The sequence below is a fragment of the Colossoma macropomum genome, unplaced genomic scaffold, assembly GCF_904425465.1.
Source record: "Colossoma macropomum unplaced genomic scaffold, Colossoma_macropomum, whole genome shotgun sequence".
Taxonomy (NCBI): Eukaryota; Metazoa; Chordata; class Actinopteri; order Characiformes; family Serrasalmidae; genus Colossoma; species Colossoma macropomum.
In genome coordinates, this window is record NW_023494789.1 from 19,847,608 (window position 1) to 19,863,020 (window position 15,413).

Genomic DNA, 15,413 nt, shown 5'->3' on the forward strand with positions numbered 1-15,413 from the left:
GCTAACAAGGTGTGCAAAGAAACAGACAGAGTACAGTCTGTAATTGTGGAACTACAACTGTGGTAAGTGGAGCAAGGGGTGGCGCCACACCTCCAAAAGCGGTGGGGCAACATATTGTTTCAAAAATATAAACTAAACAATAGCGGCTGGCTAAGTGCCGAAATGCAATTAGGCCACTGACTAAAATTGCCTTTCATGTCATGCTAATGATGTCTTTATAAACCTATTTAGAGGTAGGTAGTAACTAGTCACATTTACCCTAGTACATGTACTTTAGTAAAATATTGATGGATTTTTACTCTCCTGACTATTTTCAAATCATAATACTTTTACTGCTCCTAAAGTGAATAAAGAAATCTTTTTTTTTCCATCTGTTACATTTTAGCCACTTGTATTTAGTTACTAATTCCATTTTTTTTGTTGAATTTCAGTTTGTTTTGATAGTGGCAATATTTGTACTGCTTTGTGATTGGTTACATCTCAGACTTTGGAGCGCTGTATTTTAGACTGAAAAAAATCCCAAAAAGAGAAGAACAAAGTCGCACAATCTTCAATTCCTATGTTGATAAATGCTGGATGAAGTAAGAAGTTCCACTGCAGAACTCAGTACTTAAGTAGATTTTTGACCTGCTTTCTGTGTATTTCTATTCAAGTTGTTTTGGGGAAGGTACTTTCTCTTCTGTAATGACTTTATGCGAGTATCAATACTTTTACTTTAAAACTGATTTAGGCTCCTCTACCCTGCTCTGAGCCTAATCATGAACAGTGTCAGTGTTAGTTTTGATGCTGCTTCAGTAGCTGCAGCCTCAGATCACAGTATTTGTTAGCTAACATCTCTGAAGAACATCAGGATGTTTTCTTGCCCAGTTAATTTTCTAAAGACCCATCACAGTTTGTTTTTTCTGATACTGCATCTCTTTCGTTTGATTTGGATGATGGAGTGTAAAGGCTAAAGTGGACTAAATTACACATGTGGGTGTTTGTTTATTCATCAGAAGTTTTGCAGGATGCAAGTGCTCACATTCACCACAATGAAAACAGAAAAACAGAAAATAGAGACGCTGATAATCTTTGTGAATACCAATTTAAACTTAACTGATCAGGTAGCTGATGCTTGGCCAAAAAATTGCTCAACAGTCCATGTGCCAAAATCTAATGCTTGTCTCTCGTTATACAGCAGCTTGCTGTGCAGGCCCCAGTACTCTGAAAAGTGTTGGGTCAAATGTCCGCTCGCCACCGTGGTTCCAACAGCCCTAAGTGGAGCTTATAAAATAGACAATGAACGTAGATACAAGGAGGTGGACCTCATGAAGTGGATGATTGGTGTGTGTATATATATAAATTATTTATTTTAAAGTGACAGTGTGCTGGCTAAATGGAGAGAGAATGTATTTTCAGGGATGTGTGTGTGTGTACTGCTTGGCCTGAAGATGGAGAAGTTCTACTCATGAGTGCTCTGCTGTGTGAGGTCATTATTCTGGCTGATTTCATGCTAACTATGAGGGTTGCTGAGGTGTACTTGTGCGTGTGTATTTGTGTGTGTGTGTGTGTGTGTGTGTGTCAGCTGAGATGATGTCATTCTTGCACTCTGGGGCTGTAACTCATGCCAGGAGCTGAGGGAGGGTGAGTGAAGAGAGGAGTGAAGGAGTGTGTTGACAGGCCACTGGGGGATCAGGTGTCTCTTCTTTCACTAAAACTGTCTCAGCGTACTGCACTCTAACGAGCTGGCCCGCTGGAGCTAACCTGAGCAGTGCAGGAGCTTATGGCATCGACGTATTTCCACTTATCAAAATCCAGCTTTTGTTCCTCCCCTTAAAAGATAAGTAGAGTTTGGAGAGAAAATCGCTAAATAGTGTAGGTCTACTCTTACTACCCAGCTGATAGAATGATTCAGATAATAGAAAGAGAAATCCAACAGAACCAGAACTACGCCACTGATATTTAGATTAATGCATTTGGGGCACATGGGGGGAGAGGTGGAGGTTGCGTTGACGTGGACATAATTTTGTAAGCAATAAAGAATTTAACGGTGAATGTCACAACAACTTTATTGTCCTAGACTGTTAGCCTGATGCCTTTTTGTCCAATTTGTGCCTAAGGCTGTTCAATTGCACAAGAGCTGAGACATGACAGTGACAGAGACAAGACTATGTTAGGTGTAATAATAGTGATATTGATGTGAGATCACAACCCAACATATTTAAAAGTTTAGTTATGCTCACGTGTGGGGATACTAGTTTCTTGCTATGTTTAGCATAAAATAAATCAATAAAAGAGAAAAGTTTTTGCTGGCAGTAAATGAGTTAGGGGTTGTCATTGCTGTAACTCCCTCAGCCATCACCCATTATTTCCATGGTAACACTACACCCATTTCCACGGTTATGCTACACTCATTTCTTGGTTACATAACACCTATTACCACGGTTACACTACACTAATTAAATAGCCTAATTTTATTTTGGCCAAAGATATTACGAAATATGTATTTATTCAACAAATTTTTTATACTTATTTATTAGATTAGATTCCAATTGGTTCTATCATTTTAACAAAACTGATGCAGCTGACTGACACATCACGTTGCACGAAAGCATCTGTACACCCGGAGGGAACACAGTTACTGCTCACCACGAAGGGTCTGACGGATCGGATGTACCACAACACGAAGGCTCAGTGCTGTCAGTCAGCAGTGTGTGACAGTGGACTTATTTAAGCAGAGTGTTACTGAGCAGACAGGCAGCGCTCCATACCTCCAACTGTCAAAACAATTAGCACTGCCAAAACACATAGATCAGGTACACTCAATTTGTGTGTGTAACCACACTTGTCAAGGACTACAGCGTGGAGCCAACTGCACTGTCTGCGTGTGTGTGTGTGAACGTATCTGTCGAGCAGTCTCTAGAGCTGAACAGAAAAGCTCTCCTAATATCCTCCATGATACAGTACACTTCAGTAAACTGGACATACACTACAAACCGGGCATGAAACAAGCAGTGATTTTTAAGGTGCTTTCACACCTACCTTGTTTGGTATGGAATGATTTCATTTCTCTGGTTCAGTTTGACAGGTGTGGACACTCCACCCATACTCGGGTGTGCACCAAAGAACTGAAAATTGTGAGCATTAGTCCACTTCAAAGTGAACCCTGGTTTAGTACCATGCTGGTGGGAGCGCATTTTTATGATGGTCTGCACCAAACAAGGGAATTCAACATAGTTTCAGCATGCTCTCCTCTTATTCTTGCAGCACGTCCTGCTGTGCTGTCCAATAATCTGCCTGTTTTAATGTATGACTCTTGACAGATGCTCATATCTTTCCCGTAGAAAGGACTGCTGTTAATAACAGCAGACGAGCAATAAAGTAATAGCAAAGATATGCGTTTGATTTCAGCACGTGGAATTCAAAACTGATTTTTGGCCAAGCATCAGCGACCTGATTGGTTAAATTCGAACTGACCAATCATAGAGAAGCCGATTAATAAGTAATATGTATTATTCCTCTGAATACATAGACCATAAGCATAAAGGTGGGCGATATGGCAAAAATATAATATCACGATACTTCAAGAAATTTTCATGATACACAATATATCATATATTTAAATTTATATTTACATATAATATTAATATTATCACAAAACTGTGAATACAATATTTTTTATTCAATATTTGGCTCACTGTGTTGCACTAAATCCAGTTAAATTGGACTAATTTTGCTCTTTATAATGAAACATGCAGTTGATGTTCTGCAAGTACTGACGATATGTACGATGTGCTCAGAGAAGCATTGTGAAGATGTTAAACCCCGTGAAGAGGATTTTGGGTTTTACGTGTGGCTTACTGGTAAGGTCTGTGAGGGTGAGCCAACCAATAGGATGAGCAAGACTAAAAGTAGAGTGCACGAACAAGTAGTTTATTTACACGATGTGAAAACAGGAAACAAAAACTGTACAAAACGAAAAATAAATGGAAAGTAAAGTATTTACAATATATACTAAGCTTCAGGCTTAGTCATGGCATGGGAAGCAGCCGCGAGGCTGGGTCCCAACCCCCTTTATAACTTCCCCCACACCATTACTTAAGACACAACAAGCTGCTAGTGTTTTTCGGTCAAACAGAGTCATGGGGAGAAGTAGTCTCCTGTCTTAGGAACCCTCGGGTTTTAAGTCCAAAGCCCCGCCTTCGGAGATCCCATTCCCCACCATGAGGTGACAACAGTGTGGTTTACACATGAAACAAATTACAGCGCTATATACAAACAACCTAGGTTAAACAGTTCGTTACCGGTATATACATTGTCTGGGCCCATTAACTTATAACAACTTAATTATTTTCTTTTTCCTCCCACAAGATATTAGATGAGGGATAGACCCCCCCTTTCTCCCCATCGGTGGATCCTCCCGATAAGGATAAGGTACGTAGGTCTCCCTGCTGTCCCCCTTTTGCTAATTCTCCTTTCACAGGCAGACACAGGTAAGTACATCTATACCCACACATATTTTATTTGTGCAAGGGATGGCATTCACTGGTGATGGGGTAGGCCTCCCCTTACCACATCACAAGCATATTGCATTGTATTGTGACATCATTTATCATGACAGCAATATAAACTGTCACTTTGCCCTGCCCTACTCAAGCGTCTCTCTTTTCTATTTTTCTATTGTCTTTCTATTGTCAAGGGTAACACCGCGCTTCTTTGTAAAATGTCTAACCAATAAGCTTTCTTTAGCAAACAAAGTAGGTGTGAAAACAGCCTTAAAGTTTCGAAAATATTTTACAACAACTCAAATACTGGATATCTAGCCTGTTTGGGCCAATTCCACTTTGTTCTCTTCAGAGATACCATAGTTTCCAAAGGGTATTTGCAAGAAGTACACCTCTCATTTTCATTTGACATGAAAATATATGTACTTTGTACAGGAAATAGTGCAATTAGCAAAGTAGCGTGGTCTTTAATTCCCTCCATTTGGCTCATACAGCATTATTCACTCTGTAACTGGAGCCTCTCTTTCAGACCAAGCGTAACTGCAGCCCAGGGTTTGGTTTGTCTGAAACGTTTTGCTCCATGCTTGGGTTGCACTATGGGGAACAGAACTGAAAACATGCCGTGGGTCAGGCTCCTATACCCAGATGTAATCCTCTCCCCTACACACATACACATAGGTGATGATGGACAGCTATGTCAACCAGTAAGCTTTCATGAAGCCTCTGAGAACGCATGGAGACTGGTGGAAAGATTTAATCTAAAGTTCTTGTTGTAAAAGTCGAGTGAAATCATTCAGACAGCATGTAAGAATGTAGTCATGTTTGATCTCTTTTCACTGGTCAATGAAGACGTTGGGAAGATATCATTGTTCACGCTGTGTGTGTATAAAAGAGTGATGTGTGCGGATTGTATATTGCTTCCAGTTTTCCAGGAAAGTTGATCCGCATCCACAAAACAAGCGGGCGAACAGAACACATCGCCACATATGGAAATAATACAAACTCCTGATGCTACATTCTTGAGGAATGCTATGGTGTTAAGGCACATTTGAAAATGATTATTGCATCGAACCGCAAGCTACATGAAAGCATTCACCAGTGTGTATTAGAAAGGAAGAGAATACAAGCAGGCATAAAGTGAAGTGGGGCTGAGCTAAATCATGCGATTTTCTGATGATAGCAAAGCTCAGGGCTGGAGATCCAAGCCAGTCAGCTTTCATTTTGTCGTTAAGCCTTCTGTAAAGGGTCTGCTGCTTTCCTGACTAAATATGGTTATTTGGGGGTTGCCTGCTTCAAAACCTCAACCCAAAGCCCCCAGGTTTGTGCCTCCTCAATTCAGCCAGTAGAAAGGAAATGCCTTGGATTATACCATGTCATTGTTGTAGGAGAAGGACTACAGGAGCCGTTTTGTGCTTAAAGCAAGACCAAAACAATCTAATTTGTACATTTTTTCCCCCTTTCCCCTACCAAATCCACATGACCAGCCAAAACCGAAAAGTGCTTCTTTGGTTTTGCACTGCTAATTGTTGTACAAAAGCTTCCACTACATGTTAGCTACATTAGCCTTATAGCTCCAGTGCAAAACTAAAGAAAAAACTTTGCACATCAAACATGTCTTGGCTGATCGACATTTTCTTGGTATACTATGATTAGCTGACTCAGTCAAGATTCATATTACTAGCCAAGTACCACATAACAACTAAAACATTAAGCTAGCGAGAAAGCTACACAAATACCCATAACCCTTTTAAAACCCCTTACACTTAATTCTCAAGTCTCATGCCTTGGGGCCAGATCTCTTGCTATCATGCCAAACCTCATAGTTGGCCACTTTTATGCTGCATAATATGTGAGACAGTGCTGTTACTGTTGTGGCATTCTCTACACCAGAGCTTCCCAGGCACCGGGCTGCAGGCTGGTACCGGACCATGGATCATTGACACTGGGTCACAAGAATGCAGCAGTGGGCAGAGAGAGTTATCGGGATCCTGCACAGCTGAGGTGCCACCAGTCATAGTGATTCCTCATTTCTGCCTGGAATTACTTTCAAACTCCACAACTCCACTGGTACAAGTATGACACGGTCCGCAAAGCGAATCGTTTTCCCAATGCTGTTTTCGTGAAAGAAAAATGCTGCAAGAGTGTTTTGTGGCATTAAGCTTGTCAGAGAGAGGTCAAGTGGTCTTTATTGTCATGCCAGATAAGAAGCAGCTCACCTGTACATTTGTTTTGAAAGCCCTTTCAGTCAAGGCACTTCAATGCAGCCAGGACAAGAGAGAGCAGAAACAGTTTTTTTTTAAATTGTTTAAAGTGAAAAGTTATTTAGAAATGCTATTGACTTTAAATAATATGAACATATTGCATTGTTTTACTTTGCTCTGTCACAAAGGCATATAATACCCACCTCCCCGGCCCACTTGTAAGCACTATGTTCCACGATCCATACAAGGAACACTTTTTAATATTTCAGTGCATTAATACAGAACGCAGTTGATTAGGTGTGCATATATCAAGTTTTTTACAATGGCCTTGAATATGGCTCTGCCAATCAGACGTCAGAACAGGATCTATCTGTTTTACTGTTGTTATTTTGATGGATGATGTCCTTGATCTTAGTCTTACCAATTAACGATTAACCTCTTGTTATTCCGTATTATTCAGTAACTACAGGGACTTCAGTGCAAACTGACTGAGCTATTCTTAGGTTATAAAAGCGTGTAGTAAAATGTTGGGCCCACCGGCCATTTAAGGAGTTAATTGCCAACTAATGACAGTCGATTATAAGTCAAAAGAATCTGGTAGCATTTGCATCCCTAACTTCTACAATTAAGGCTAATTAATTATTATGCTTTCCTGACTAAAAAGCCCCCTGGTTTGTGCCCCCCTCAGTCCAGCCAGAGGAAAGGAAATGTCTCAGATCATACCATGTTGTTGTTTAGGGAGGAAGAAGCAGAGGAGCCATTTTCCTCAATAGCATCACTGTAAAAAAACATTACTGTAAGTAGTGCTGATAAGACAGATCTCATCAGCTTAGTTTATCTCTCAGGCAATTCTGCTTTCATCCAAAGTGGTGTGAAAGTGGTTTCTTTAGACAAAACAGCCTCCAATCAGCCTCCATGACGACCACAGGCGAGACACTGTCTTTTACAGGCGGACTGTGAAAGTCTTCAGGCTGCTGGTAATGGAAATATCAGCATGCCATGCCGAGGCGTTTGTATGTGGCAAAAACACAACACAGACACAATTAGGGGCGTTTTCACGCTCCCCAAACGTTAGTTAAACAGCGCTAGTGTGATGTTTTCCAGCTGAGAGCTAAACTAGCGAGGGGTTCTGGAAAGGGTGGGGGCAGAAAAGCACCCGAGAAGCGGCGGGTAACAGGGTGTAGCTGTGGCTAACAGCTAAACCTCAGCTTTGCGCTAATAGCTGCGACTTCCACAGAACGGTATGACTGCCAAACATCCGGTTACCGTCTGCAGACTCGCAGCAATCAGTACCAACCTGTGAGCTTCAGCCAGATGCAATTATACACCCATCTGTCTGAGAGGGATGGTTACCTTGGCATGGCTTGTGTGTGTATGCGAATGTGTATCTGTGTGTGTTTTTCCTCTAGAGACACACACCTGAATGCATCTTTTTTGTGAGTGGAAAGACTTCTGGCAGGTTTCGGGCAATGTTTGTTTGTGAAAGAGAAACTATCGTAAAAGAGCCGAGTGTTTGAGCGTGTTTGTTGTGCCGGCGTTGAATATTCATTACGGAGAGACTCTGGATGAGAGTAAATGTGACGGAAAGAGAAAGAACAGAAAGAGTTAAGAGAGCTAGCTAGAGAGATAAAGGCCTAAATCTGCCTTCACATGCTATTGGAATTTCATGATAACACATCAGGAACATTAGTTTGAACACGTGAACATTAGTTTGTCACCTAGTCTGATCTGTTTTGGTGTCTTTCTCACATCCTCTGCCCCCCTATAGTCAAAATATATACAAAGCAACTAACAGTAATAGATGCAAGCAAATGTCTGAAGCCTAATGATTAATGCTTTAGAACAGAAGCATAGAAGTGGCATATCTTTACATTGTTGACTGTGTCTTACACCCTGAGCTAGTGAAATATATGCTCTGATTCAGCACAAACCAGTTATTAACAAAAAAAATCAGTGTTCAAGACAAAAATAATATGCAAATGCATAAATAACTCATAATCCCTAAATTATTTTTTACTAACAAAACAACGGAAATACCCAGACTAAAACGATTTGAATGAATAATCTGAAGATTTAACCACTTCAAGCATGTGTAAAACTCACTTAAAGCTTCTATTGTCTTTATGTACTGGCAGAGACACAGCAAGGTGTTTTAAGTTGTGAATGCGGTAACACTTTATTTGGGTGGCCCACTGCAGATGCTTTGTAGATGCTCAGTCTATCTTTAACTAACACTCAAATAAAATGCAACAAGAAAAATGCTACTAAATGCAACAGAACTTGAAGTTGAGGGTGAAAGATTCTATTAAACCTATCCCTAACCCTAAACCTAACCCTAACCCTAACCTCAAGGCAAAACCTATACCTCCTCCTAAACCTAACCCTAACCATAATGTTGTTGATAATCAACTAAGTATGACCAGAAAGTTTCTTAAAAATTTAGGTAGCTGTATATCATCTATAGGGGACCATCCAAATAAAGTGTGACCGGGGTGCTGAAATTTTTAGCAGTGTAAAAGTGACATCATGCTAAAAATCCTAGATATGTTTACGGTGATGTGTATTGGTACCAAGCTTCACACGCACTTCTACACGTGCTTTTAACGCTGATGTGCTCAACATTTAGGTTGAGAAAACATATTTATGATCTATCTATCTATGCTTCACCCACAAATGTATTCTATGGTGGGTGCTGTTGCTAGGTTGGACAAGCTTTACAGAACTCTGACAGACATTCTACCCAATTTAATGAGAAAAACACTACACCTGACCTATCTTGACAGTGTGACCTTTAACATACATACAAAAATAATGGGAAAACCTTCTTCTCTGTTCATATTACTGTTGTGTTATTGTTTGCTGACCGGTGTCGACCAGAGGAGGTTGGGTTCCCCCTTTTGAGTCTTGGTTTCTCTCAAGGTTTCTTTCTCTTGCTCTTAGGGAGTTTTTCCTTGGCACTATCACCTCATGGGGGACCTGGACCTGGTTTCTCTTTGTAAAGCTACTTTGTGACAATACCTGATGTAAAAAGTGCTGTATAAATGAACTTTGTCTTGACTCGACTTGAAAAATATTTATATATATGAAAGATTTTATTCAAATGCATACATGAGATGAACCCTTCAATTTCTCGTTAGAGTGAATGGGATTTTTCCGTTAGCCCATGAAAAATAGTGATAATTCAAACTCACGTGGAAGATTCGCTTGACTCCAGGGACGAGTTTCTCTGTGTGAAGCTTCCACAGGACGGGCTGCGGTGAGTTCAGGAGAAACACCAGCGGCTTGTGGTGAACAGACAGAGACTGGATTGGCTTCAGATGCAGTGCCACCTGGAGGGAGCAAACCAGGAGAGGACTGGTTAAAACCAACAGCCAGAGGAAAAAAGAAGAGAGAAAAGGAAGAATATGAATGGAAGAGTGTTTATTGGTATTTTTTATTTAAGTATATTGTTTCTCAATGTTGTTACTTCCTTTATTATTTTCTATCATTATTATTACTATTATTATTATTATTATTATTATTATGACGACTAAAGTGTGTGATCGTGTTGTGATAAGTCCAAGAGCGCCTTCACAATGCAAGATTAACACACAGAGTCCTGTATTTTGCCATCAACATCAGTGTTTAAATGGCACCTGTTATTATAATGTCCCACAATGTCTCAGTCTGCTCCCCTCTCCTCCTCTGTCCTCTCCCCTCTGACATATTTTGACTCTACATGTTCTGAGATGCAGTGGGAGCCGCTTGCTGTGTTGACTGTTCCTTAGTAATTACCACAGCGTCACTTGCGCTGATTGTTGCTCTTTATCACAGAGCTGTTTATGTGAACACTTTGCTGATAAAGTCACAGTGGCTGAGAAACAGCAATGCTGTTTAACAGCACAAATAATACTGAGAGCTTAAAGACATCTGAACCCTAACACACTGGACCTTCTGTTAGAAGCTGAAAGAGAGAGAGAGAGAGAGAGAGACAAAGAGGCAGAGGGAGAAAGAAAGAGTCTTTGTATTTTATATGTCGCTTGTTCTATGTATCTACACCATAATTTGAGGTGACACTTGAACACTGCTATGTTACACTAACAGCATGAATATATGATGGCAAATGTCATATGCTGTCAAGAGCTGTTAGGACACATTCTGAATATCACTGGACATTGATATCTGCCTCAACATGTTTATAGCATGGTTATTTCAGTTAAGTAAAACGTTGCCAAAATTGCCACTACATCTCACAATCACAATTTATTGGCAAACAAATTTGATGTCAATTTGATTTTTATCTCTTTAAAAGAAGCTTCAGTGTAGATATTCAGAACTCTAGAGACACAAGCACCTAAATATCGAGGGGAAAAGGTCAACACTATCACACGCCTTTATTCTCTTTCATGCTTCGTCCTCTTTCTGTCTGCTCCACAAGACTGATTCCCAGTCTAATAGAGTAAAAGAGTTAACAGGACACACACAGCATCATCAACGCTCTGCAGTACAGCACACACAGACACGAAGGCCTCTTCGTTGTGGGGCGGCTAATCAATCAACCCTTCAAACATCGTATCAGTATAAACATTCCCCTTTAACTCATTAAAATCTGCCCAGGGTGGCTAGTGCTTTGGTCACTTAGTGCTTTGGTCATGGTTAAATGGATAAGCTTTGAAGTATTCTGTGTGCTACCCAGTGGGGGGCTGGAGCCTATCCCAGCTGCCACCGCAACCCAGAAGGATAAGCGGTTTAGATGATGTTTGTGTTTGTGTGTGTGTGTGTGTGTGTGTGTGTGTGTGTGCTACCCTGTTCTCTATCACTGTATAAAAGAAGCTCCATGCTGCCTTTATTGTTGGATGCACTGTGTTTAGAATGCACTTTACATTGCTATGGAAACACTCAGGGTGGATTTAGCGATTCAGGGTATTTAGGCAGAAGACTGGAATGGGCCCCCCTGGATGCACATTTTTAAATTAGTTGAGGATGGGTTGCAACCATCTACACTGCAAAAATGCCCTGAAATAATGAAATATTCTCAAATCTAGACAATATCTTAAATTTTGAGACAGTTGTAAGAATATTATAAGATTATTTAACTACTTCCAGACATTGTTTTACTTGTGTGAAGTAATTTTATTAAGTGAAATTATCCCACCTTTTTGGCAGATAATTTAGTTTGTTTTAAGAAATATGCTATATCTGTCAATATAGTGGAATAATTCGATTACGGAGTAATGTAGAAATTAAGTAATGAGTAGTGAGATAACCTTTTCTGAGAAGCAATAAGTAAAGTAATCCCATTACAGTTTGAGAGAAGTAATTCAATTACTTTTTTATGTAATTACTCTAACACTGGAGCTATCTGTACTTACATCAATGCTAGTATTAGGCAGAGTCTGCTGAGCCTGTGCAGCACTCTGGTCTGTTCTGTGCTGCCTGAAAAAACTAAGCTGTGGGAGTGAGACTGAACTTTTCTCTACTTTTCTGCCTCTTTTTGTGTTTCTTGACAACTTTATTTGATTGTCATACAACCATAATGTTGATTATTGCTTAATTACCTTGTTCACCGGTCTGTCTTTAGGCAGCTGCATTATCAGGTAACAACATGGAATAGTCCATTATAAGCATGACTGAGGGGTGAGGCTGCACTGAAATGACTTAAAATAAATTGTTTCAATTGCAAATAATAGCCAATTTTAAATGTATAATAATTTCAGAATTAGTTATTTAATATCAGCATGCATTGTATAAGTAATTTGTATTTTCATGGGGCCCTTGGCTCTTGGGGGCCCTAGGTGGCTGCCTAGTGCAAAGACCCCCACTGTAAACACTTACTGATTTGTTTCATCAGAGTAACAATGAAAGGCCACTAAAATGTAAAGTAGATTCCTTTTCAGGTGTTTTCTTGCTCAGAATGGTTTTTGTGACATAGATGAAAAGAAAAAGCCATAAATATTCAGCTTTATTAGATCATGTTCTTTACACATTAAATAAATATGATGACAGCATAGACATATTTTTGAGATTTTCTGTCATTAATCTTAAAGGGTTAATTAGAAATAAGGGTAGTGAGAAAACTGTCAAATCATTATTTATTAAAAAAACATTCTCTTCGAATCACTTTAATGCACACAAAGCTGTGTCTATGTATTAGGGGACAATGCAGACAAACTGACGGCGCCTTTTCATGAAGAGCTTTCTTTCAGTGGGCATCAGTGTATCCCTGCTGAAGACTGACATCGTAAAAGACATCAGCTCTACCATGTACTCATACACTCCCGAGATTTAAATAGCACTAATACACAGTGAAACGTCTGGTTGTTCACTCCAGGTGAATAGAGTGTCTCTAACTATCCCCTCAGTAACGGACAGCAAGTACTATACACACAGAGCCAAGTGACAGATCACTGACTGAGAGAGAGAGAGAGAGGGAGAGAGAGTGAGAGAGGGTGATATAGAGAGAGAAAGACAGAAAGAAAGAGAGAGCATGCAACACATTTTTGGCAGCTGGGTTAACCTGGACCCTTTGCAAGAGTCTTTATAGATCTGTATTCACGAGCACCTAATGAGTGTCTCCCCACTGTGTGTGTGTGTGTGTGTGTGTAGGAAGGCTGGAGCAAATCTGAGTGTTTAGCATTGAGCTCGTAAAAAAGCTGCAATAATCATAACAGGGAGAGCGAGAAAGAGAGAGCCAGCAAGTGCGCGAGAGAGAGAGAGAGAGAGAGAGATTTGGAAAGAGGAGAGTGGAAGAAATTACCAAGTGCTTATCACAGTGAGGGTTTGGCACACACACACACACACACACACACACACACTCTGATACACATGAGCAGGAGTCCCATAAGCATCGCGTTTTATTCTTTTCTGATTCTGTGTCTTTTTCCTCTTCGTCTTCACTTAATCATGTTTGTTGTGGAAAGTTTCCGTTAAGTAAGCCTCCCCCACCGGAGAGAGGATAAAACCAGTAAAAAAACTAAATTTACAACCTGAAGCAGAGACGGAGATACACATTGAGCTCAGTGAGCAGAATAATAACAGAGAATAAAGGGAGAAAGTACGCAAACATAGATAAAGAATAAATGACCAGGACAATTAGAGAGGATGATGACAAAAGAAAGAGAGACAGAGGGAGAAGGAGGAGTGAGAGAAGGAGAAGAGAGAGAGGGAGAGATAAAAAGAAGAAAGCAAAAGAGAGGCAAGAAGAGAGAGAATGAGGATTGAGGTAAGAGAGAAGGAGAAAGAGAGGAGAGGAGAGGAGAGGAGAGGAAGAGAGATATAGAAGAAGAGCGAGAGAGAAAGAAAGAGACAATAGAGAGAAAGAGTGCAAGTGAAAGAGAGAGAAAGAAAGAGACCAGAGACAAAGAGAGTAAACAGGGAGAGAACAGGGAGAGCAAAACAGAGAGAGAAAGAGTGTATGAGAGACAGAGAGAGAGCAAGTGGGAAAAAAAGAGACAGAGAGAGAGTAAATGAGAGAGCGCATAAGTGAGAAAAACAGAGAAAGAAAATAAAGTGCAAAAGAGAAAAAGAGAGTAGAGAGAAAGAGAGTAAGTGAGCGAAAGAAAGAAGTGGGAAAGAAAGCAAGAGAGAGAGAGTGAAATACAGAGAGAGAAAGAGAGAGGGTATGTATGTGTGTAAGCACAAACACAAACTCCCCTGATTGTAAAAATTGTGGAATTTCAGAATCAGACAGAAGACACTCCAAGAAAAGTGAGTCATAACGTAATAAACACAGTGAGGCACAAACACAGTCATGACGGCCGAGGCGGCTGGTGGAAGGTGAGAAACAAATTATCTTGGCCAGCTCTCTCACACACATTTTATTGATGACTGCAAGTCACTGATGAGCACAAACAGCCCACTGAGGCCCAATGAACTCAATCCATCAGCATAACGCATGCATCAGCATTTCTTCATGCAGTATTTATTTAATTAATCAGGTGGGCGTGGTGGAGGAGCTGAGTAGCCGTGGCCTAAACTCTGCAGTTTGCAGTAACAGTGCAGAGCGTTCCAGGCATTTCAAGCTGCAGAGAAAGACAGCACAGCACGTTATGTACATTTTGCTCAAATGTGAATTCCATTTGGCAGTTTGTTTTTTCAAATCTAACTTTTGCTGGTCTCCACTGGACTTTTTTTTTAACTCATTTACGTATCATTATTTTTCTATTTACAGAGCCTGTTTGAGTGAGCAAGTACAATTAAGTAATGCAGTATATATGAACAACACACTTAATTTTTATACATATTTTATACAAAATGATCATTTTAAACACCAAAAACACTCAAAATATTAGGCTAAACTGTAAAAGTGCAGTAAAAGAGCAGCCATGGTACAAGACATGCAGCAGATTATTAATGACCCTATTAGGTACTCATTTACCCACACATTATCATTATCACAGCATTATCAAAATCACTTTCAGGCTTAGTAAATCGCAATGCAGGTGCTAAATTCAATTGTATTGAGATCATTCCTATATTTTGCACCCTTTGGAAGACGTCCTAAATTATATATTCATTAAGGCAAACGTAAAATACACATCATGTGCTATTGTGCTCATTTGAAAGACGAGGTCCTCTACGGGCCCTGTTAATGGATCAGCTTGCACATTTTTTGCAGACGTTGTCAAATTTGCATGTTTTCACATGTAAAGAGAGCCACTGAGAGAGAGTGTGTGTGTGTGTGTGTGTGTGTGTGTGTGTGTGTGTGTGTGTGTGGAAGAAAGAGAGGGAGATTGGCAAGACTGATAGA

At 40.2% G+C, this 15,413-nt stretch overlaps 1 protein-coding gene across 2 annotated transcripts in view; it reads right to left on the reverse strand.

Annotated features, from left to right (window-relative positions):
- Positions 1 to 15,413, reverse strand: part of tgfbr3 (transforming growth factor, beta receptor III) — a 154,816-nt gene that overhangs the window by 61,696 nt on the left and 77,707 nt on the right. For both annotated transcript variants that reach the window (XM_036570439.1, XM_036570440.1), the window contains exon 4: positions 9,877 to 10,014. In XM_036570439.1, coding sequence (XP_036426332.1) covers positions 9,877 to 10,014 — 138 coding nt within the window. The remainder of the gene's footprint in view (positions 1 to 9,876; positions 10,015 to 15,413) is intronic.